The 25,473-nt window shown below is 45.4% G+C and overlaps 1 protein-coding gene across 2 annotated transcripts; it reads right to left on the bottom strand.

Moving 5' to 3' along the window:
• Nucleotides 1–1,360: 1,360 nt before the first annotated feature.
• Nucleotides 1,361–24,552, bottom strand: LOC110483833 (calpain-2 catalytic subunit). Of its 2 annotated transcripts, XM_085568262.1 has the most exons (21): nt 24,301–24,552; nt 23,462–23,531; nt 17,398–17,516; nt 16,911–17,044; nt 15,908–16,076; nt 13,930–14,013; nt 12,616–12,701; nt 11,888–11,962; nt 11,509–11,669; nt 11,025–11,194; nt 10,437–10,448; nt 8,713–8,924; nt 7,914–7,950; nt 7,232–7,297; nt 6,673–6,730; nt 5,664–5,728; nt 4,467–4,535; nt 4,063–4,141; nt 3,733–3,849; nt 3,253–3,311; nt 1,361–2,636 (listed from the first exon to the last, which is right to left on the bottom strand). In XM_085568262.1, the coding sequence occupies exons 1-21, from the start codon at nt 24,535–24,537 to the stop codon at nt 2,613–2,615; spliced, it is 2,103 nt and encodes a 700-aa protein (XP_085424388.1). In that variant the 5' UTR covers nt 24,538–24,552; the 3' UTR covers nt 1,361–2,612. The 2 variants fall into 2 exon arrangements, with proteins under 2 accessions (XP_085424388.1, XP_085424389.1); XM_085568263.1 differs by lacking the exon at nt 10,437–10,448 and having other exon boundaries at nt 11,016–11,194.
• Nucleotides 24,553–25,473: the final 921 nt, after the last annotated feature.

Here is a 25,473-nt window from a genome sequence, read left to right as displayed (position 1 = left end):
GGGCCAAAGGCTGGCAGGGATCAATTTCCTGCTGGGCAGGTCACTCGTAGAACTGGCCACCCACCCTCCACTCTCTAAAGCAAAGCTCCTCCACTTCCATGGTCCTTCTGCAGACAGATGTTTCCAGTTTGCCCCAAGCTATACTGCCATAAAAGCTGATAGGTGAGAGAAAGCAAACCAGACTTCATCTCTCTGGTCCCATTTATAAAACAGGGAACAATCCCACAGTTTACTGAACACAGAAGTCTCTTGACTTACAAAGCCATGTGCTTTTCCTGGCCCACCCACCTGGGTAGAGCTGAAAGTACTCTATTATGTGCTGTTCAATACCTTCCTTTTGTACTGTCACGGTTGGTATTGTTTTAAGCTTGCTTAGGACTGCTAAATTCATATTTGTCAGCGTCCTGGGTGCTTTTTATAAGCATGCTTTTTGGTACTATGGAGTACATTAGAATTGTATCACCAAAGAGCTACAATTTTTTGTTCCTTTATTTTTTCTTTTTAAAGTACTAAAATTTTAAACCTCACTTCTGTTTTACCCTCAGCTGTATCCAAGAATTAAACCTAGACAAAGAAGATTGGCATGAAATAGTATGGAAGCCAGATTCTTAAAGTACTAATCATGGATAACTTACAGCAAAAGAAGTCCATTTTGTGTTGGTTCCAATATCATGAGACTTATTTCAATGACAATGTCATTTGAAAGCTATGAAAAAATGTGCTTTGAAAACAGATGAAGGATTGATGCATTAGCAAATGGATGGGGGCATTGTACAAGATGAAATAATGCTCACAAGCAAATGAAATTCTGCTGCCTTTGGGCAAATCAAGCCATTATGTTCAAGTACCCACCCAGCTGCCTTCAAACAAGGCAGAAGAGAATCTCACTTCTTTTCTGCATTAACTACAAGGATCTTTTGAATTTGCCATTGAAGGAATCATCATGAAACAGACAACTTGGCTTTGTCCAAATTTATCCTGAGGCTTTTTCCAGATGGAAGAAATTGAAGTATATGTGCAGCACCCAACTGCTTATTGGTGGAAGCAAAATGTTTGTTAAAAGAAGCTAAAAAATCTGAAGTGCAGCTGAAGAGTGACAACCACGTGACCAATCCATTAAGCAATAACTTTTTAAAAAGCTATAGCATCTTATAAATTCTATGTATTCAAAATATCATGTGCTGTAATAGAAATGTAGTTTTAGATTCCTCTTTTGACAATGAGCCTCATGTATTTATTGTATTTTGTATTTGAAGACTAAGTGTAGAAACTTTCTGTAGTCCTTGATAATGTATTTGTTTTATTCTACTTGTTTACTTCACCATTAAACTTTTGTCTCCTCTTAAGCTTTAACTCTGGGTATTTTAACAGTGATTTTTATTAGAAATGTTTCCAGTAAGACACACTGTTGTTCTACATTACGTTAACTTTCAGCTACTTTCTGTGTTAAATTGAGCCCCTCCTCCCCCATCAATTCAAGGTAGTTTTTCTGCATTTAAAATTTAGCTGAATCCGTTACTGACGCATTGTTAACTTTAAAAGCTAAGGGACACACTTAATAAAAAAACCCAACTTGGTACAAGTATTTTTCAAATAAAGCCATTCCTATAAAGCCTTTCCTATCCTATCTCTCCATTTGGCAATAATTTGACACTGAACAATATATAACAGAGGAGCAAATAATTCCTTACAGGTATTTAGAAAGTGCCTCACCCTCCAGGCTCATGTTTTCTTACTGCTTTCTGAAAAGGTGCCCATAAGGAATAAATAGTTTGTAAGGATGACACAATTCCTCAGGTGGGGAAACTAAAGGCATCAGCAATTGGCTCACAGCCACAGCCTCTGCTTTCAACAGGCTGGGTGTGGGGTATAGAATATCAATCTCTAAGAAATAAAAAGTGCTTATTTTGAGCAGAAATAACAGTCTGGCAAACTTTATTTCCACTTTGTTGTTGTTGTTGTTAATTTAAATGTTTTCTTGTATTTCAAAGGAAGATAAATAAGGTATAGGAACTCAAGATTCCTCCTGAAAGCATGGGCTTTCTCTTGGAAGAATTTTGTTACCAGCAGCCTCTGGCTCCAGGCACATCAATGCTCACTTTGGTCAAAGATGTACTTGCCACTCAAATTCTTTAAAGAATATTTCACTACGATAGTGCTGGGGCTTGGAACCCCTATCTCTGAGTACAGGTGTTTAGATTTGCAATACTATCTCTGTACTAATTTCAGATATGCAGGATGTTGTTCAAAAAGCACTTTTTAAAACCAGACTGTCAAGCTATAATTAGCTTTTCTTCCTGAAGTCCTGTAAAATGCCTTAAATACAAAGATATTAGCAAAGCAGTGTTTTCAAAACTTGCACTGAGGATTGATACTAAACTAAAGCCTTTTTCCAGAGGCTATATGAGAATAGGTACAGACTGTCAGACCCATAAAAATGAGGTTGCAGGTTCTTCTGTGGAAGTAGAATGCTTTTCTTCTTGCAATTGCGTGCAAAATCTGCTTGCTTTGTATAAGTTAAGGCACATTTATGTTTGGATATTACTTGTATGTAACTTGATTATCTTCACCTGATCATGTTCTTGTTGAGGTCTCAGGCTGATGCCAGTGGCTCAAATGACAGTAAAGCACAGCCACTGTAGCAAAAAAGAGAGGAAAACAAGGTTATATTTAGTAAAAAGTCCTGTAGTAAGTATGCATAGCTGCATTTCTAGCATATAGTCAGCCTGTTGCTGACAATATGTGATTTTAGGATCTTTCCTGAGTGATTTAAATTTATGTCTTATTGAAATCAGAGTTTTGGGATTCTTAAGTTCAGAAATAAGTTATGTTCAGGTAATAATGAAGTCAAACACACGTAGGAGGGTACTTTTTTCCAAACTTAGTCCTTTCTATAGGGCACACATGGGTCACAAAGAAGCAGACGTGAGCAAGACTGTCAGTCTTGCCTACACAACTGCACCTACATTTTGCTCTGTTCATAGAAAAAGCAGGGAAGAAGCCAAAATTGCTGCTTCTACCAAAAGTGGCTTCTGGTGCAAGTAACTGTGTTAGAGAATATGTTGTGATGTAGGTCCATCTTTAAAAGGTAACCTTTCTAAAGCTACTTACAAGGTAGATAAATCCAGCACAAACGTGAGTTCTTAAAACCAACCATCCTCAGTCAGAATGGAGCAGGACAGACTCAACATACACCCCCACCACTTTTTCCCCAAAAATTAAAACAAATGTTTTAGAGCTAAATGAACTTACATTAACAAGGTTCAATTCTATTGTCCCACTTTTTTCCGTATCCAGTTTTCTAAACATTTCTGCGGTTGGAGAAAGATGAAAGACAAGGGTAAATACAGGAACTAATTTGAAAGTCTTCCCTTTCCTTGTGCTTCAGGATCAATAAGGAATTTAGTCCCAGAATCTAAAACTTGACAATGGCCTACACCCAAATCAGAAAGGGCCACTCCAAAGTCATTGTGCAGGAGCAAGACTGAACATTTTTAATTGTTGCCTAGCATTTTTTAATCAACACAGAGCTGTTTGCAAGGAAGACTGGCTGTGGTTCAGCAGCCTGACCTAAAAGACTGATTCCTGGATCTAGGAGAAGCCAGATTAATATCTCAGGTTTGAATTTGTCCGAGTGCCTTATCCTACTCTTCTGGACAGTTCTGCCTGGACAGTTATCCTGCTGGAATCACAAAGCAGCAGGGTCTGACTGGTTACTAAGAGCGTACTCACTGAACAAGGTTTCGAGCCGAATCAAACAGCGCACAAAGTTGTCAAAGTCAATGACAAGATCTTCATCAGCAAAACGAGCCACAATGACCTGATGTAACTGGCAGTTCAGTTTGAACCCTGAAAATACAATGCCAAGGGTTTAAAAGACTCTGTTTCCAAAGAGTCAACATGAGTACAAAACCAAATGCCTGATCTGCGTGGTGGCAGGAGGAGAACACTCCAGAGTGCCCAAAATTCAGTAAGTTAAGATGGGACTGTATGGCTTTGAGCATCTCTCAACCCTGCTTGAAACTGATGGAATCCTACGAAGAAACAGATCAATATAAATACCTGCTGTTTCCAGCGCTCTCCTCATCTCATACGAGTTCATGGTACCTGATCGATCCACATCAATTTCTCTGTAAATTTTCTGCAAAACACAAAACCCAAAGTGAAACCTTGACAATAATGCAGAGTGTGTTTTGGCTTCTGGCAGAAGTGAAACATTTTGAAATGCAGCCTGCATGTTACTTAAAGAACTTTGCAACATTGATCTGAAGGACTTGGTACTTACATCCATTTGTTTAAAAATTGGCTTTAAAAAGTAAGTTTTTTTAATGCAGTAGTCAGAGCAGATAAAGACAAAACCTGGGGGATTACAGATGCACAGTCCCTGCTTTGGGAAAGGTGACTGTGCACATTGTATGGCACAAATCAGTCTACAGCCACTTCTACAAACTGGGGTTGTGTCTTACCTGGTATTTCTGAATCTTTGTCCAGAGAGTGTGGAACTCCTTCAGTCCCAGTTTGCCACTCCCATCATTCTTCTCTGAGTTAAGGAAGTTTCTTCAGGCAGAAGAAAAAAGGGTTTCCTCTCCATCTGCTGGGTTTACTTGCATGGGCAGTTGTGACTTTAAAAAAATTGCAAATAGGAAAGGGATTCAAGTCCTCTCTGAAGGACTCATCCTTTCTCCAGGACTCGTCCTATTGAATACACAATTGTTGTCCAAGATTTCTTTCTAAATTAAGATCATTAATTTAAATCATGACCAGTTCACAAGCTCTTTCTGCACCCCTGCTGCAGATCTCTGTCTTTCCACTACAAGTATAAACAAGACAGGATGATTCAGTTTTGTTCTGCATAGTGGGTTCAACACCTGCAGTTACTGGAGCACAAGTCCTGGGTCTGGATTATAAACAGGAAAAGCCACAGCCAAGCCTGCTATTTGGAGACCTTCAGCTCTCGAGCAAACAGCTAACAAAAAAACATGGTCGTGGCACTGTACCCAAAACCTGCCAAGGACTGCCTGTGGACTGCTGTATTTTACACCAAATTATAGAAAAGTATCACCTTGTATTGGTAATTTTCCCTTTTTCCAACTCTGAAATTCAACTCTCACTGCACAGAGAAGCTGAACACAACTATTCTTAGATCTGATCCTTCATCCTACACTTTTGTCTGTATCTCAGGAGTAAAAGCTCCTAATATCCTGCATACTCTCTGCTTCCTGTATGGCATGTCAAAAAAAACCACTGCATTTATGTCCCTCATTTTCCATTTGCTAAGTCCCCCTATGGCTTTGTGATGCTTTTACCAACTCCATCCAGATAACAGAGAGGTGAAACAACCCTACAGCCAAGGCCATCTTCACCATGCTGAGAGCCTTTTCCCAGCACAAACATAATTTTGTACACAGCTAGACCAGAACACCCAACAGCTGGGAAGGCTTCCAAGCAGACTTTTTTTGATTATGGATTTTTCCCATTGCCTGGGATAACACACGTGTGAACAATAACAAGGGAGTGGCTTTCTCAGGGGAATCAGGGTAAAGCCAGCTTCTCCACCTCAGGAGCCATTAGTACACCAGGATGGACCCACCACGGAGAAAAGGCAGCTGCCCTGCTTCAGCACAGGAAGGGAAATATCATCTAGGAAGAGCTTTAAAGGATACATCTAACAGGTCAACCATTATTTTGCATGTCTCAATACTAAAGCCATCAGATTTAATATCTTGGCCTGTAAAGAAAGAGCAAAAGACAGGATTATCACTGAATGCTGTACCACAGGACCTTAATAAATAACTCATGAGCTCTCCGCCAGCCTTTATTTGCTTCCAACGGTGCCATCCTTTGAGCTGGGATGTGTCCCCAAGCAAACAGCCTGAGTAGTCTGGTTTGTAGGCATGCTGCAGGAGCAAGAGACAGAGACAAAAGCTTCCCTGCTCTTACTGTCTGCCTGCAAAGTGGACGTCTGTGGACAACGTGGACTTCCAGCTTATGGAGGTCAGCAGGAGGTGGCTTCATGAAAGGCTGATCACAAAGCCAAGCTACAGCCCATTGCTGATTACTGGCTGCTGCACACAGACATACACCACAGTCCTGACTACCTGATAAGATTTCACATTGGAAATTAAAGACACAATTATTTCTCCAAGCACTTGTTTCTTGGGCACTGTTTAGTGGGAAGGAAAATAATGCAGAGACAAGCTAGGAATTTCTGCACAGAAAAAGAAGCCCGGAGTTTCAAAGTTTCTCCTCCTCCTCCTTAGGGACACTCCAGACTATTGGCTGGGTTATTGCTTGAATCACTCCTGGGTGGTTCAATACTAAAACAGCAGCAATATCTCTCTTGATTATTATCAAGGATTATTCAAATCCATCCATCTTCCTGGCAGCCAATTCCCAGTGACAGATGCTGGGATAAAAGACACCCATCTGTACCCTGCCAAAGCACACATCCTGTGAAACAGCTTCTGGGCTGGCACAGCCCTAGCATTTCTGCAGCCCCTGAAGCAGCAGAGAGAACACGTGGTCGTGGCCATATGGAGAGCCAAGCAGCAGGTCTGGGGCAGAGCCCAGGCTCTGACCCTGCCCAGGTCAGTGGTGCCCTCTGTGCTCCCATGGCCACAGTGGAAACTTGCTGGTGGCCACCTGAAGCTGCTGGTGGAGGAAAGCACTCACGTTTAGCCAGGATTTTATTCAGGATGCTGCGCAGCTCGAAGGCGGAGATCTCTGCGTCCTGTGGAAAAGACAAAAATAAATTTTCCACCGTGCAGACACCATCTGCAGCTTCTGATTCCTTTGGGCAAGTTGGCCAATTTCTAACACCCCTTGGAGTTCAGTTCCCTTGAATGGAAGCAAATGGGAAGCTCTCCCCACCTCCCATTCCCAGGAGCACCACCAATTCCCAGAGATTAGCACACCCAGCAGCAAGGTGTGCCCGAGGCAAGAGCAGCCCAGGAAGAAGCCCAGCCCAGCCATATGCTCTGCCCAAAGACAGAATTCAGGCCCTGCAGAGATAAAAGTCAAGCCCACAGTTCAAAAGGAACAGAGATTGTTCACCAGCAGCGCTCCCAAATCCGCTGTGGAAGCAGCTGGGTGACTGCACAGGTTTGGGATGCACAATTGTGCTCACACTTGAGAGTTGACTCTGCAAAAGAACTAAACTCAGTCCTGCAGGAGGCATCTCTCTCACCCACTCACCACGATGCCAGTAAGATATTACCAGAAAAACACTCACATTTCCTGCTAGCTGCCCAAAAAGCTTTTTAAAGCTGGGTTCAATGTCATCTTCACTGGTCTCAGTCTAGAAGACAGAAACAGAGAATGTCAAAAGGGGGAAAGTTTCTGCCTGAGAAAGACTTAATGCATTTCCCTGCCCTTAGTAAAAAAATCAAATGTCAAGGTTGAAGGTACAAAGTGTTTTTTACTATGATTTTATTCAGTTTTATATTAGGGGCACCTTAAAATACTGGCATTGTAAATGCTGGAAAAAACACCCACTATACATGGAGTAGCTGCATTAGTAGGCAAAGCATCCCCAGCAAGACTAAACATATGGTGAGCCACTATTTACTCCTGGAAACAGCGTTACATGCAGAAATAGCCCTGCTGCTGCAAGCTGCACTCCTGGAGAACAAAGAGAATTTCCTGTGACTCCAGTTACCTCTTGAGAATGTACCTATGCCTGGGAAGTCCAAGTTCTAGATAAAGGACAACACGTGTTTCCTGATCATTCCTGATGATATTTCCATTTGCTTGACACTCAGCAATGGACATTGAAAGATCTTTTCCCATTTTCCCAAAGTGGGACAACATTTCTTGGTAATGCCTATAGAAAACATCACCCTGCACAGGGAACAGGCACTTCAACCCTCCTTACAACAAAATTATCTCAATTTAAAATATATAATTTGATGTACCTCATCAAAATTGCCTTCAATTTCATCATCTATCACCCTAGAAAGAGAAAGAAATCAATATTAAAATCAAAACAAGTCATGTTTATGATGCTTTTCCTTCAAGCTTCAGTTAAAGTGAGATTCTTTAAAATATGGAAATAACAATGAGCATTCAAAAATTACTGGATTAATCAGCTATGGACACAATATAACACAGTGAAAGCTGTATTTTGCCAGTTATGGCAACAAGAGTTTGAAAAGACAGTACAAACTGTGCAATGCTCTGCAGAGCCGGACAGGATTTTGAGGCTCACATAACTCTTTGAGTCTTTTTTTGCCTACTTAGCAAAGGACCAGGTTCTTGGGTACAAATCAAACTTTGTCTAGGCATTTCTTCTTTAAAACAGAAAAAAAGTAAGAGTCCTAAAGTAATTCTGATGTGCCTCATGCTGTTCCCCAGATGCTGAGGGAGCACCAGACCTACAGATGGTGCCCAAGCACTCCTAAGGGCCCATCAAAAGCTGAATGGGTCCTCACACAACGAACATCCTGGGTTTCCCACTGCTGCAGGAATATGCAGCAAAATATTACAGGATAGAGGAAAGTTTCTGCTTGCTTTGAATCAGGGCAACTCAATAAAAAATACCCCACACCCCTTCCTTAGGCTTTAGCCCAGCTGCTCTTCAAGATGTTACACATCTAAACCTTTTAATTTTAATTAAGTATCAATTGAGATAACAAAAGCAATAAAAGTAACAATAATAATAATAATCTCCCCCATGTACCCACTGCTGTAATATGGTCACCAAAAGCTACCTACGTGGAGTTGGCATTTTTTTCAGAGAAGACTCTGAGGCAGAAGTCCCCATTCTTGTTGGGTTCAAAGGTGGAGGGCACGATGATGTATTCTCCTGCAGGGAGCTTGAACCGGTTCAGCACCTCCCGGAGGTTGATGAAGGTGTTGGATTTTTCCCGGGCTTTGTTGGTCAGGAAGAAGTTTTTGCTTAGATGAATATTTGTCTGGCCAGAAAACTTAGGAAAAGCAAAGAAAGGGGAGAAAAACCACTGCAGTTTGCATGTGTTCACATTTACAAATATAAAATACCATAGATATGGCAGTTAGCTATGTCTGGGGAAAAGAAAATAAAAGACAAAAATGTCAGCTTGACAGAACTGAAAAAGAAGAGAAAGGAGGTGGTAGTCCTGAGATGTGGCTGCAAATGTATTTTGCAGATCATTGCAATACATCATTCATGTCATGCTTTTGTTTTGTAGATGATAATGGGTGGCTGAAGACATTGGTAAAATTCTTCCACCTATCATTTTTCTTTAAACTGAGATGGCACATGAGCCATGTCCCTCTGGTCCCCAGAGTTGGTGCCACCTGCAGCTCAGCTCTGCCTCCAAGGTCAGGCTGCCTCAGAGCAGAGTCCACTCATGGAGGGTTCCAAGAATAAAACAAAACAAAATAATAAAATAAAATCATATTTGGAGTGAAACATCTAGTGAATGGTGTCCCTGCCCATGGCAGGAGGTTGGAACTGGGTGATCTTTAAGGTCCCTTCCAACCAAACCATTCTATAATTTTGTGATCTTCCAGAATGAACTATTTTTGCAGAGTCTTACAGGTGGGCCATTTCAGCTTTAGCAGCCAGCTTCAGGAATGTGCATCTTTCAGAAACCTCCTCTTTCCTGTCCCCCAAGATTTTTAATAATGAAAAAAGAATTTTAAAAGCCTGTCAGACCTGCTGCATAGTGGGAGATAAAATTCCACCTTCTAGGGGAAAGAAGAGTCACAGGAGTGCATATAGAATCAGTTTTCTTATGGAAATTTAATATTTGGACCTCTAGGGTGAGTGACAGAGTACTACTAAGGCATTAAAAAAAGTACATAAGAAATTTAATTAACCAGTAGCACAATTTCTTTTCCTGATGGAACCATCCTTTACATAAAAGCCACTGGTTTGGGCACAGCCTCAGGAGTCAAAGGATGCCCCAGCTGCTTTGCACAGACCCTCACAGGAGCAGAAAACCCAGTAATGGGGTTACTCAGGGGTTTTGCTGAGCTCCAGTCCTTCCTCTGAGGAGCAACAGCTAAGAGGTATTGCTGCATTGCCACCCCTCTGTGACCCCCAGGGTGTACTATTGGCTGCCTGAAGGTAGAAACAGAGAGAAACCAAAATAGGTGGTGCTTAGGGAAATGAATAGAAACACCTCCTTGGAATATTATTTATGAATCAAACATGAACTCTGTGCAAACCTGGAAAAAGCAGCTGTGCTCTGAGAGAGGAAGTGTGAGGCTGGGCTGGGAGGAGAGCCACAGAAGAGCTGCTTCAGGGAGTTTCTGCAGCACTGAACACTCTTATCCCAATCCAGGACACTCTAAAATTGCAACACGAGCTCAAGGCCCCATCCAGAATAAATGGCCTCTAACTGTAGACTCTGTGCAGTCATATAGGATGAAGTAGGACCCTCTGAATCTCTTCGTCCCACCAGCAATTGAGCCCCAACTGTGCACCTTGACCACCAACCCATGCCACATACCTCTGGGGGCACCTGCAGGGAGAAAAGGACAGAGTTATTTCCTTGTTGAATGGTGAATGGCACCCCCATCTTCTTTTCACCATTACTTAGCAAGGACATACACATTCTTGAAAAAAAAACAAAACAAAGGAAAACAAAAAAAGACTTGGCTTGAGGGGAAGGTGGGTGTTCAGCCCATATCACCCAAGGCCAAGTGCAGGCTCAGCTCCCTCCTCCATCCCTGAGGCAGGTGAGGTTCACCTGGGGCAGCGTGGACACAGCCACAGCCACAGCCAGGCTGGTTGTGGCTTCCTGTTGAACCTGCTCCCTGCAGCTCACACGATTTTTATTGTAGGCTCAATTTCTCTACTGTTTCTCCCTATCCCCTCTTTCCCTATGCCACTCTGCCCTCTTCATCATCAGGAAAGGGGACGGGGCTAAGCAAACATGATGCAGCTTTTTGTTTCTTTACACCTTTCTTGCTGCAGCTGCTGTCCTACTCAACCCATCTGAATTTTGACAGAAATCCTAGCATAGAAACTGCACTATCCCATTTATAGGGGGAATGATTTTCCCTTTTCCTCCCACACTCCTGTCAGCCTTCCTTGCCTCATAAATGGCAAAGCCAATGGTGTGCATGTCCTCCCCCATCTTCCTCTGCTTCCGACGGTGCTTCTGGATCAGCCCAACGAGGAAAGTGCAGCCCCCCTCAGGATCATCAGGGTCCTCATCTTCCTCCTCCAGCTTGATTAAATACTGAGGATTTGTCCAGAATGTGTCTGGGAAGAGGATTTAAGCAAACTACTCAGAGGCTTCTTTGACATCAACTGTGATGATATTTAAACATGTCAGATATGATAGATGTGGCTCTGATTGCCAAAATCAGCCATGAGAAGAGAAAATCAATGCGCTGTCCTGCTCACCCCAGCCTTTACAACCACAATGGACCCTCACCATGGAGCCACAATTCCCAGACACCCAGACTTTTTGGAGATTAGTCCTAGATATCCCATAAGCCATCCCAAAACATCTCCTGGAAGCTCCCAAATAAAGTAAAAGTGGACAAGTAAAAAATTTCTCCAGTTTTTCTTACCTGGGTAGTTCCTGCAGCCCCCTGCAGTGGCTCCTCGCCTCCAGTTGCCATCCAGCTTCTGCAGGCTCCACTTTTTGTACCTGTCACTTGCCAGGGTGTCTGGAGTCAGGTTGCAGATCTCCAGGCGGGAGTAATGCCTCAGGAAGTCATTGAACGCCATCCTGTGGGAGGCAAGGCCACTGGCAAGGTCTCCTCAGAAGGGTTTTCCATACCCCCACCTTGTCCATCCTCCCTCCCTGTCACTATGACTTAACACTAGGGTTTGGGGTGAATTTTCACACTCATCTTGGAGAGCAAACTGGGAGAGGTTACTTGGCATGAATAAAAGCAGAGCAGCTGACATTCCCTTCTGCTGGAATGGTAACCCAGTGACACTCACCAAAATTCCCCATCTTCGTGTCTCCTGGTCAGTCGCTCCCGCACCTCAGGGTCAACACCACTCCAGTTTGGGCAGCTGGAAGAGAACCCCACATCCATCAACTACAGCCCATGGGAAAAGTGAAACCCTAATGTGGCTGTTCTGGCACAAGATCTAACTTTTAGCAGTTCTAGAATTCTCAAACTACTGCAGAATTAAAAATAGATGCACCTGGCACATAAAATACCTCACTTCTCAAATATCCAAGGTAAGGATGAGAAACAGAGTGTTATTTTTAGAAAGTGCAATGTCTGGACTGAGACAGAAAAAGGAAGAGTCAGAATAAAAACTGCCCAGCCACAGAAGTGCATAAACTCCAGCTTTCATGGCTAACAGTAGAAATGGATTTTTAAAGCCCTTTTAGAAAGTGAGTTTTCAGAAGCTCATAACTGAATCCAGGCTGTTAAATAAGCAGAAACTACAGGGAGCTTTGTAGGATTCACCAACCAAATCACTGCATCTTATACAAAGGCTGCAATTTGCATGAAAAGCATCACATACCGTGATGCCTATCAGGGAGATGACAGTGAGGGCATGCTTCTCTCTGAAATAGTTCCATGTGAACACCACATCCAGACAGGACTTTCAGAGGAATTTCAGGTAGGGAACAGAAAAAGACAGAAGAGCCAGAAACACGACTGCACCCCTGCAGTAAAGGGCTAATGGCAACAAGGAAGCCATTGACTCACTTGTCATTCCATTTCCCAGTCCACTCCACTTCTCCCCAGGGATTTCGGATTCTGATCAGCTTCTGCACTGTTCCTCTGAAGTTTACCTGATGGGATCAGAAGTGTATGGAGAGTCACCAGGGACTCAGCACCACACTTCCCCCCTCATCCTCTACAGTAATTAAAAACGTGACAGAGCAAGTATCTCGGTGCTAGGCCTGACAACATGCACACATCTGGTCCAAAAAACAAAAGTCCAACTGATTCTGAGTGAGCTTCACACAGCTAAGCTTGTCCAAAGAAGTTTTACAGCATTCACAAACCAAAGCCCATGAAAACCAAAATGTCTTATTTGTGCTGCTAAAAAATCACCTTTGATAGGATAACAAGCAAAGGGAATGTAAAGCTGCTATACAAAAGCCCAAAAGCAGGTACAGAGATATTTCTCAAAGTCATCACTTAGGTATAAATTGTTTCTTCACATTCAAATGCCTTTTTACCCCCCTGCTTATATATAAAAGGAGCCTGTTACAACAGACAGGATACTCAAACTGGCCACAACCCCTCTGACCTCACCAATGCCCTGCAGAGCAGCAGCCTGAGCCCCTCCTCTTATCATCTGCTGGTCTCTGCAGTCCAGAGATGACACCCCAGTTGAACGATCCCTACTGTGTCTGCACAGATCTCCAAAGGAACAGCTTGGCTAAATCATGCCTACTTGTGAATTAAGGTGAACAAACTCCCTCTTCCCTGCTTTTGCTGTGAGAAGACCAAATGCACACCCACAGATCAGAACAGCATATCAGCAGCTCTCTATACCTCACCCTGAACCTTCAAAAATTATTTCAGAAACCATTACCAGTGAACTAACCAAAAATCCACTGCACACATGGAAGGATGCCATGATCTGCTTCATTTGTTTTGTCTTTTCTTCACCAGTCACCCGCTCTTGGGCAGGCCCCTTGTGTTTGAACACCAAGCCCAGCTGAAAGGTGCTGTTCAGCGGCACTTCATGGACAATAATACATGGAGGCTATTTTAGAAGTGCTTGGTCACCAGCAGAGGGTAGCATGCCTTCTGCACAGAGCTGCCCACCACCCTGCTCCATGGGAAATAGCCATGCTTATGGAATAACAGGGTTTTTTTTGGTCAGACACTCAAGAAGGCAAATATGTGTTTATCCAAAACATACCAGCTAATTAAGCACTCCTTCAGAAAGAAGAGACTCAAACCCAAATTCAGCAAAATGGGCGACACTTAAGAATTTGCAGTGTTGAAGATGAGCTTGTGGCTGCCACACACAAAACCTGCTGCACCTCGGGGTGGCACACCTACCTCCTCTGCCCCGGTGACCGAGTATGCGTGTCCCTTCACCAGCTTCTGGGAAGTGACTGCTTCTGTTTCTGCAGCACTGGTGATCTGGAGGGGCAAAGGACATCAGTGATTGCAGCTTCCTATGGGCAGGGGATCCAGCAGAACAAAGCTTCCTGCTCCAACAGAGCTTCCATCTCACTGGGAGGCTGCAGGAGTGGTTTAGCTGCTGCACAAAAGCAGTAAGTGTGGCACAGCAGGGAGAGGGGACAGCAGCACATGTGGTGCTGGAATCCCAGGCAGTTTGCCATGTTTGTGGCACGGGGTGCACACCAGAAGCCTGGCACTGCAGCAAAGTTCCCTCCTGGCTCCAAAACACTCGGTGTGGGGAAGTCACTCTTGTGCATCTCCAAAGGGGATGTACATGAGAAATTCCATATTCTCAAGGGACCAGAAGAAAAACAGGGAGTGACTGGCCTGAGGTTCCACTGGGATCACACTCAGCTCCAGTAAATTTCAGTGTTGAAACACCCCCTGCAGCTCCAAAGCAGGGTGGGAGGTTCCCTTCCCTTTCCCCAGCCCTGCCCCGCTAGGATCTGCCCTGCAGAGCAGCAAGGGAAGAGGCTGAACTTTGGATGCCATTCGTACCTGAAGACACATCCCCCTCAATTTTCACAGCCACTGCTTGGGCAGTCTGGCCTTTAAACACTGCAGAGAAAAGTCACTTCTTGCCAGACAGTGAATGTTTAGCCACCTATGAAACATGTGGCTGTCATTGTCTTTTCACCATTTCAGAAGTGTGTGACCTCGAAACAAGCATATTTGAAGCTTAAACAGAGAGGATTGGATGGAGCAGGCAGAATTCCTGCTGTCAGTTCATGGCCTGTTACTGCCCCACAGCATGCTCTCCATTTAATGCTCAATCTCTGTGTCCCTATTTCTCTTACAGAACAGAAGGAAAGATTTTACAAGGTTTTTTCCCAAAGGATAAACTCAGCAACAATTCATTTACACTACAGAAAGTGCCAGTACTTACCAACAACATGATATATTTGCTCTCCCCCCTACCCACCCAAGGGATTTGTATGAGTCTGGGGCAAAAATCCAGATGTCAGATTCTTATCTAAATGCAAACGAGTAAAACAGGCCTTGAAAATACCCTGAAGTCAAATTGACATTAACCAAGCACTTTTCCTCCTGTAAAGCTTCCCTCTCCTGGGACTCTGATTTATCTTGAAAAATGGGAGGAAACATTTACATTTATATTATGAATGGAGTTTTTGTAAACAATTTACCTTCCCTTTAGACATAACTAAGATGCAATTTCATTCGGGAGGAGGATGATTACCACAATAACAATACTTAGACTCATTTCAGTAAGACTAAAAGCAATGCTGAATACTTGAAGGCAGGGCCAAAGCTCCTCTTTTTCTTTCCCATGTGGGTCCAGTTTCTGTCAACGTGTCTTCTCATAAAACCTTTTAAAGGTCTGGCAACAGTCCAAGCCTCTCTGCTTCAAGAACAGAGCTCAGATTTTTTGGGAACATTTTAGGAACAACTTGTGCAACAAAAAGGCTGCAGCAAGGATGGACCACCTTGAGCTCCTGACTGCAGGAGCCATTAGCAGCAGCTCTCTGTCCAAACCCTCTCAGCCTGTGCCATCCTGCTGCCAAGATAAGGCTTTCTTAGGAACACCGATGTCTACCAAGACTCCTAACAAGTTCCCTGTGTGATTCATTACCATCAACCTTCTAAAGAGCAAAAGGTCTCATGGAAGAAGCACAAGGGAGGGAATGAGCTTTTTACATGAGCTTATGAAGTTTAGTTTCAGCCTAACCTTCATGAGAGCACATGTCTTGGTCAAATTCTTCAGGCACAGGGTAGAGCAGGGAACCATAGACAGAAGGGACTGGCATGCTGTGTGCAGCTCCATCAGGTGCACCACAGGCCCACCCCAGCCTGTGTGCACAGCAAGAACCCAGAAATAAACCTGCTAACTCACATCAATGGAGCAGCCAAGGAGAGAGCCTTTCTGGAGCGCCTTCTGAATGATCTTGAAGAGGTTGGGGGGTGGCTTCTGCAGCTCATACCATTCTGCAATGCCACCGGTGAAGTCCTCGAAGCCTTCGGTGGTGGTGCCACCAGAGAGGGACTCGTATGAGCCATTCAGCCTGCACAAAATGGGGGACAGGCACAACCATCAGGCTCCCTGTTCTCACACACACACAGCCATCAGGCTCCCTATTCTCCTCTTCCTTCAGGAGAGGCCGTCAGTGTGCCAGCTGTCACAGCATTTCTGCCTTCAGGAGCATTGCAGCAGCTACAAACATGTCCCTCCAGTGAGCTTTGCTTTTAAGATCTCTGTATTTGGAAAGCCCAGTATAAAATATTATCCAATCATGAATACACCTTGCAGGTTCAGTCATATCAATGACAGGAATCATGAACACTATCTGAAGAAAAAAATAATATACATTAAAAAAATTAAGACCAAACAGTTTGTCTTTAAATCCCTTTAACAGTTATGGGTCTGATTTTCAGCTGATCTAAATTTCTTAAGTCAATTCACAGTAGTAGATTTAGAGGATAGAATTCCTCTCTGGCCAACCCAAAAAATGGAGATTCAGATATGAACATTGAACACAGACCTGGGCACATGGACTGATGTGCTTTGCACACTGAAGGACTGGCAGCTGCCAAGCCCTCAGAGGTGCATAGAGCACATGAAATGGAGCTTCCCAGGCCCTGGTGACAGAAGGCTGCTCCAGGAACAGCTTCGCCACGAGATGCAAGGGCTACTTTTCTTGGCTAGCAAGAAATCCAATGCTTTCGGCTCCTTGTCTTGGGCATCGTCAACAAAGCTGTACCAAAGGAGCCATTGCGGGATGCCCCAGAAGCTGCAAAGGCTAATAAGAAGACTGACACTCTGAATGCACAGTATCCATGCAGTTGGGGATGCTGTGGGAAGCAGGGATGTGGAGGGGGGAAGCCTGGCCCCGACTCACTTGGCATAGGCCTTCTCCAGCAGCGCGCTCCAGAACTCGCTGCCCTCCGCCGAGTGCACAAAGAGCAGCTCCCCGTTCTTGGTGGGCAGCCTGTCGTCCACCACCACATCCACCCATTCCCCATACTGCCAGAACTGAGGGAAAGAGCACAAACATCCATCACCACCGCGTGCGCTCCCATCAGCAGCATGTTTATCTTTGAATGTTTGTTTTCCCAGCAAAAAACGATCCCGGTGTCCCAGCCAGCTTCACCCACCCTGTTCAGGGATGCACATAATCAACTGGCTCTGCTTAGGGAGGAAGGACCACAGTGGCAAACCCTGCTCCCAGGTCTTTGATTAATGGCCTTTTTAGATGTGTCCTTTTTTCTGTCTGGCTCTTTGACATCCCACAAAGCCATGCCAGAAAACATCACACATGGATACATAGACAGCCACACTGGCTCCTGCCCAATAGCACTAAGAGGAAAAGGCTGTTTTCCACATACCTGGAAGTGGAAAATTCCTGCATATTTATCCTGGAAGCTCTGGTCTTTGGGAACAACACGGGCCAGAATTTCTTCATTCAGGGTGAGAGATGCAATGGCTGCCAAGAGCCAACAGTCCCCTGTAAAAAGAAAAGGAAAACAAACAAACAAAAAAAACAGACAGCATTCATTATTCAAACTTTAGTTTTTGCACTGCATCAGGATTGTGCATTATAATCAATAATTCCCTCAGCTGGGATAGGATGATCCCTCCCATCACTTTATCTCTGAGACAGATCAAATACCCTCCAGATCCAGGCAAGTGTTTCCTCAAGACCAAAGTCATAAAATAAACTCAAAGCAGGTTTTTTCTGACCCACCACCGCAGTGATCACACATTTTGGCACTGTTTGAAAGAAAACTTAATATTCAATTGAGTGCCTGTATGATAAGAAGAAGCACAGAGAAAAGGCAAAGAATCTGTGGGCACACATGGGTACTTAGGGATGCAGTTTCTCCTCAAAGGTGTTTTCTCAGGCATAGGCTGCATTCTTTTCCCTTCTCCATGTTTGATAAACATGTTCCTTGCTATCCAGAGACCTGTCCTGCAGGCAAGTTTCCTTTAAGGTCTCTTGCCAGCTTCCCTGCAAACAGGAGCTCCTTTCACATCTCTGGAGGCTCTTGCTCGAGGCCTCTCTGTTTAGTCCCATGTCTGGCCTCCAGCACAGTCACTGGAGAGCCAGGAAAAGCCTGAAGGCAGACACTGTTTCCCAGTCCCACACACCTCCTCATCCTGCCTGGGATGGAGCCAACACACACTAGCCCTGCACAGCACAGGCTGCCTGGACAGTGTTTTTCCACACCATCTCCTGCCACACAGAGAGAGGAAGAGACCCCAGCTCTATAAACATTACACCTCTACTTTCTGTAATTCTTTTCAGAGCACAGTTTTACTTTAGCAGAACAGTCACCTTTCTGCTCAGCCATGAGCCTCCTGCAGCCCATTAGTGAGGTGGTCAGAGATTTCCAGAGCCAGATGATGCTCTGACTGCCACAGCCCAACACAAACCTCCTTGTTACCATCCCCAGATCCGCTGTTCCCTTGCTTTGTGAACAGAGGGCAGCCAGTATTGTACATGAGATCCCACAAAACAGCCCTGCAGGATTGCAGCTTCAATGTGTGAACCTGCCACCACCTTGCTGTCAGCAAGCTAGAGGCCAGCAAAGCAGCAGTCCCTACCTCTCTCCCCTAGAAAAAGGCTCAAAAGCTTATGGGTGAGAAGAGGGGATCCAAATGGGACAAAGTCTCAGGGTGAATGAACCCTAAAGCAGTCCTCAAGGTCCACCCTCAGGCCCAAATCCATCAGTGCTCACACAACACCAGCAGGAACATGGACAACCTGCAGCTCCCTCCAGGCTGCCCTCGCTTGGCACAGCTGCCTCCCAGGTCAGCTCTGAGAAATACATCTGTCCCACACATCTTCTCACACCTCAGGAGAGGTGGAAGAGGTGAAATTGCAGAGTAATTTCAAAACCTAAAATGCTTATACTGCTTCACAACCTGGAGGGGAAGAACCGAGCATAAAACTTCCCCTTCAGCCCCGCCTCTGGCTGCTTGTACTGCAATGGAAAAATCAGCATGTCAGACAAGTTTCTAAACAAGAAAGTCACCTTGCTATTCTCCTGCGACAGACTACGAAGCAATGATGCAATTCCCCTCCCTATTCTGTCACAGCACATCCACTTTGCCCTACAAAGTGGTGACTCCTCTCACAGCCTCCTCCAAGGAGCTGAGAACCTCTTCCCTGGGAGCTGCATACAGAGGTAGCACTATGTACTGCAAAGGTGTTTGCTGAGAAAGACAAGGCCAGGAGGAAAGAGTCTGGCTCAGAGGGCAGCTGTCACACCATTCTTCCCAAGAAAAATTAGTATTTTATTCCATACCCAGGGCAGGGGCTGGGCAGGCAGGGAGCAGCACAGGAAGAACAAATGGACCACTCAAATGGCCACAGCAGCTCAGGAAGGCTTGGTCAAGAAGCTGATCAGGCCTCCAGATGATGAACATACACTTCAATGCTGCAACACATCTTTGAGTCATGCTTCCTCTGGAGGTAAGAAGCATGGAAATTCAAGGCGAAACACCCTTCAGAGGACCACCACACCCACAAGGAGAATTTATAAAGAATTTCCTTTGCTTTCTAGCTGTCTCATCAAGGCAGACTGAAATTACAGCATGTTGTAAAATCTCTGTTGAACTTTATACTGGCTTCTAACAAGAATTTGAAGTAAAACACAAATCTTAACTCTGACAGCTCTGGGCAAGGTCTTGAGGTTTAAAGGCAGCTGCAGCATATATGGAAGACAACCTTTGGTTTCCACACTTAAAAGTGCCCAACAGCCAGGATATAATCTCTACCTTTGTGAACAGCCATCACTGTTCACAAAAAGCACACCTGATAATCCAGACTCCAGATGAGAACAGATCTAATGATTATACCTGGAATCTTACCACTAAGCAAGCTTGAGCAAGGTCTTTACCAAATAGCCTGAACATCCAGAACTGGTGCTTCTGCAAGGTTCTTGACAGTGATTTTCCTCTGATAGGGAAGGAAAGCCCAAGGAGAGGCTGACAGACAGTTGTTTAGAGCCTGAAAGGAGTGTTAGCAAGGCTACATTTATCATAAATAATTTTTGTAAATGAACAGTGGGCAGGACAAGGTTATCAGAAAAGGGAGTATTCTCAGGCTGTGAGTTTATCAATAACACATATTAACAAGAAGTACTATTTTTTTGTCCTATCATGCTTACTTTTTCCTGCTTTCAGTGTTTTACTTGTTATTTCCATATACCCATGCCTGCATTTACCTAATCTCCAGCGGTAACAAGAACACTAGGAAAAAAAAAAGTAATTGCAAGGTAAGCATAAATAGCTGTAAGAGCTTAAAATTAGCCATTCTGGAAAGAAAAGGCAAACAAAATACACCCATCAAAATGCCTGAAGGCGTGTAAGCAAAAGGCAGCTCCTCTGGACACTGCACAGCTCATGCAAGAGTATGGGGTAAAAGGAAAAATGTACATTCTGCCAATCACAGACTCATCATTATTTTAAAACACTCTTAGATGAACAGCTACTGAATGTATTTATATTAATACCACAGCACTCCAGAATGTTTTCTGGTTACAAACATGAGGCTGTGGCAACCCACTGGCAGTAGAGTGGCTGTCAGCATGAGGAAACCAAGGGTCTGATTTTCAAATTCAACCTATTCAATTTGTTATTTTTTTACACATTTGTTACGTGAGGAGGAGACACCTGCATCCAAACAGCAGCTGGGAGATCCAGTGCTGTTTACACCCCAGTGTTGTGATACCATGGTGACATCCACTCCAGAAAAAGGTGGCTAAGGGTGAACCAGGCTTCTCTGGCTTTGGAACCTCCCCTCAGCTGTAATGAGTCACTACATCCCATGTGCTGCCATTTGGAGCCAAATACCATCACTGACTTTGCAGATCTGATACTGCAAAACCAACTCCAAATACTCTCCTTCAAAAGCTTCTCCTAAGGAAAAAACAACAGACCAAAAACAACAGACCAAAACCAAAAAACTTCACAAGGCCAGAATAAAGGATAATCCAAATCCCAAGGGGAAGAATTTGGTGCCTGGAAAACCTTTTCTGCACTGATGATCAGCTTTGCCTTACATGGATCACAGTTTCTTATAGTCCAGGTGAAACACAATTAAACAAATTTATGCACCTGGCCAAAGATTACTGAGCTGAAAGAAACCCTGCTCATTAGCTGAACTGTTTGGTTACACATTTCCTGCCAAGAAGCTGCCCTGCAGATGTGATGAGTCCATGTGCTCTGGATGCCCCATCTCTCCCTGCAGTACTCCCAGATGATCTGAAGGGCTCAGCAATAGCAGTGAAACTCCCCATGGGCACAGGTCTGCTGCTTCTTGATCAAGCCTTTGAGGGATTAGACTGCAAAAGCTTCCTATAGAAAAGAAGCAGTATAATAAAAAGCACAGGTTTCCAAAAGCACCTGATATCTTCCAATGAAATCTTCTCTATAACATCCTAAAATGTGATGGGACATGGACACTAAAAGTAAATACAAAGATCAAGTAAATGCAAGCTTAGGCAAATTTATCAATACAAATGCTAGTGTCAGATAAGGCAGTTGAAAAAAAAAAAGAATTTGTACAGTGCATTTGCCAGCCCCATTGTGTGAAAGAACAGAGATTCCATCCAGGCTCTTAGGAACTCAGTGGCTATACAGAGAAAAGATCAAAAGCATCTAATTTTTAATCAACAGTTGTCACACAAGACCAAAATCCTGCCCAGATTCATGAGAAGACAGCCAGGAGAGTCACTGCAGTACTTAGAGACAGTGAAAGAGGAAATATAAACAAGAACACTGACAACCTCTGATTCAGATATACTCAGGAGGTACAAAAATACCAGCTGTGAGTCACTTCATATCCTCTGGTGATACCATACAACCCCATGGGAACATCTGACTGGTCCAAAGACCACTAGGGCAGCAAATGCTTTCATCAATTTAAAAACAGTGTCTGGTATTAGCAACAGCAATTTCACAACTTGAAAACGAAGCTTCAAATCTTTCATTCCTATGCTCTTGCTGCCACAGCATCTGCAGAGAAAAGCTAGAAAAACAGAAAGCATCTAAGTGATTCCAGAAACCAGCATCTCTACAGAAATGCCAGATGTTGACATGGCATTACAGTAAACTTTAATTTCAATCTGAAGAACTTTTTACCAGAAAACTTCACAATTAAAAGAGATAACAGATGTCTGGTACATGTGTTTAAGCACTGGGACATGCTTCATGCCAAAACAGTCATGACAGGAGACGTGGTATTGGATGGAGAGAGCACAGGAAGGAAGCTGGTGACATGGTAACAACCCAAGGCACAACAGAGTCTAACCCACACCACCAAAGATATCGGGGCAGGAGGAGAACTGAGTTCATAATCTAAGTAGTTTTACTGTCATGGATTTTTTATACAAATTACATCTGGTTGTCAAAGCACTAACTTAAAAAACATCTGAATGAAAACATAGGCATAAAATATAAGTTTCTCTGCCTGTTACATTTTTGGACATGAACCCACAAATAGCGGCAGTGGGACTAAAAACTAAGAAGATGTAATGTGATGAATATCTGAAAGCAAACAAACAGAATTTGGTTCCTTTGCCAAGTGCAGCAGCACAACACAGCTCATATTAGTCATGTTTCCCACATGAGACTTTCCCTCAAACACATTATCTGTCTAATCCAAACCCCTCTCACTCACTACAGCTGTGGAGTAGGAGCCTACTGCTTTCACTTCACTTTACTTCTCCTCATATCTCTGGGACATCCTCCACCTAAACTCCTTCTGTCAAGCAAGACAAGAGAGAGGCTTCCAGACTGTGCACTCACAGCTAGGCTAAGCCATTTGATCCCCACTGTCCCCTGGCACATCTCTGCAGCTCCCAGATCTTCCCCGGAGAGCCCCACCAAGGAGTTGCCATTGCACAAACTGAGCAGAAGCCTTGGCAAAAGCAGAGGGCTCACAGGCTGGCCCACTCCTCCTGAAACACCCAAGTTTTGTCTTCCTCAAGAGCCGGCGACCCCCATACAACTTTTCTATCTACAGCATCTCCCCAGATTTCAGGAGATTCCTCCTGCCCAGCAGAATTCTCTCCCACTGGGGAAAGAGAAGTCGTGCTACACACACAACTGCTCTTCCAAGCAGACTGTTAAAGGCAGAAATGAGTCAGGCTACTCTCAGGCATATGGATTTGAATGTGAAAGGAACAGGATATGATCAGAAAAACCATCAGGAAACCGGTGTGTCCCACCCCTGCTTGGTGCATGCAGAAAGACTGTGCTCAGTAACCACACTCATGGTCCCCACCTGCAAATGCCAAGGAAACATGAGAAAGGTCTGATTTGAAATGAATGGAGGTGGTAGGATGCAAAAGGAGGTATTAGAGTGAGTTACAGCCATGCGTAAACCATGTTGCCCTGGGGCAGCACCTGCATGGAAAACTCAGGTTTCTGCCCCCACCTTACCTAGGGCCCCTTGGCAGATGTCCGTGCGAGTGGCTCCGCCAGCTATGAACTGGGGGTTGGGAAACAGCTCCTGGGAACAAAACAGGCCTTGCATTACACGTAGCCACAGGTGAGGCAGGGAACAAGGCCACACTTGCAGCAAATTAACCAAACCATTGACCACGGGAGATGAACACCACAGAGATGGAGCAGGGCAGGAGCGGGTGCGGGCACCAGACACACCAAGCACAGTGAGAACGGGAGCTGGTGACCAAAGCTCGTGTGCGGCCAGCTCACTTCACAGGACGTGCCAGGAGGTGCACTGCATTTCCACACATGTGCACACGCTGCTCTGCCATTACCTCCCCACCACTGACTACACCAAGGTCCTTCAGAAGTGCCTGGAGGCACCCTGGGGTCCTCCTGATCCCATGGCTCCCATGGCTGGCAGGGCTGCTTCGGGAATAAACCACACGGTGGTCAACTCACGGCTCTGCTGAAGGAAAGAGTTATCAGAAGAGACAGCCCCAAGCGCTACCCAAAGCGGTTTGTCCACACGGAGAGTTCTGGATGGAGAGGAAAATGACTTTTCTGACTTGTTTTCCAGGCAGAGCGAGTCACGCTGCCAGCCTGTCCCCAGAGCAAAGGGGATCCTCCGGTGCCCCGAGCATCCGCAGCTGCACCAGACGGGCGCGATGCTGCAGGACGGGAGGGCTCGCACCGCGCTCGGCAGCCGCGCCCCGACCCGCCGCCCCCGCACCATCCAATCCACCCAAATTCACGGAGCGAGGGAAGGAGGAAGCCGGGTGATACTGCAGAACGATGCTACCGGGGACCCCCCCCATCCCCCGCCGCCCTACCGTGGGTCTGCGCCAGACGACGCCCTGTGTCTTGTGCGAGCGGGGCCCCAGCTCCCGGTAGCCGAGGGCGGTGGGGCCGGCGGGGAAGGAGGGGTCCTGGAAGAGCCGCCCCTCCTGCAGGCACTCCTGGCGCAGGGGCCCGAAGCGCTGCCCCAGGTAGGGCACAGCGCGGCCGTGCCGCCCCGCGCCCGCCGCCGCCGCCCGCTCCTTCGCCAGCGCCTCCGCCATCCCCGCCATCGCCGCCCCGCCCGGCCCGGCACAGAACGGCCCGGCCCGGCACGGCGCGTCCAGCCCCGCCCGTCAGCGCTCCGCTCCGCCCGGTGCCACGCCGCTGCTCAGCCCCGCCGCACCCCCGCCTTGGCTCGAGTGGCTCTGTGCCGGCAGCCGCGGTCCGAGCAGCTTCCCCTCCCGTGCCTCCAGCTCGCTGCCCCGTGCAGGAGCATCTCTGCCTCACTGGGCGCCTCAACAGCTTCACACCTGCTGGTGATCCTATTGCCACATGTACGCATCAATTCAAGAAAGCTGGTGTTTTCCGTGTAAAAGCCAGAACTATCCATATAAATTCTCTAAGTTTAGGGAAAAAAATAAAAAAAACAAAACAACCCCCCCCCCAAAAAAAAAAAACAAAACAACAACAAACAGACAAACAAAAAGGAAGGGAAAACATGTGTCTCGAATCCCACTATGGTATGTTTGTACCTGTGTTGTCACCTTGTTACAACTTTGAACATCGCAAGTAACAGAGATCACTTAGAGCCTGATTTGCTGGTGGTCACCACAGCACATGTTTTGCCACTGCTGGTGTGGACCCACCTGCACTCCCGGCACAGCCCAAACCACAAACAGTGAGGTTCCCCCCAAGCTTCCCCGAAACGCCCACCTGTGGTGTGGGGGGAGAGAGAGTCTCTGTTTTTGCAGTGAGTTGGCTGCCAAGAATGGCTGAAATGCTGCTGCTGGCACCCGCATAGAACAGCAACTCTCTGAGGGAGAATTCAAACCATTTGTTTCATATTTTAAGTCTGACTCAGGATGTGCTGGTGCCAGGCAGTGTTCCCTGGGCAGCACACAGAGGCCGGGAGCCCTTCATGCTGCACCCACCGCCCACAGTGGCACCTCTTTCTGCAGAGTTTTCCAAGTCCTGGATGCATGAAACAGTGCTTTGGAGCCATCCTA

This window comes from Lonchura striata, chromosome 1A (genome assembly GCF_050655825.1).
Source record: "Lonchura striata isolate lonStrDom1 chromosome 1A, ASM5065582v1, whole genome shotgun sequence".
Taxonomy (NCBI): Eukaryota; Metazoa; Chordata; class Aves; order Passeriformes; family Estrildidae; genus Lonchura; species Lonchura striata.
The sequence above is the reverse complement of the archived record's forward strand: the minus strand, read 5'-3'. Positions and strand labels throughout refer to the sequence as shown.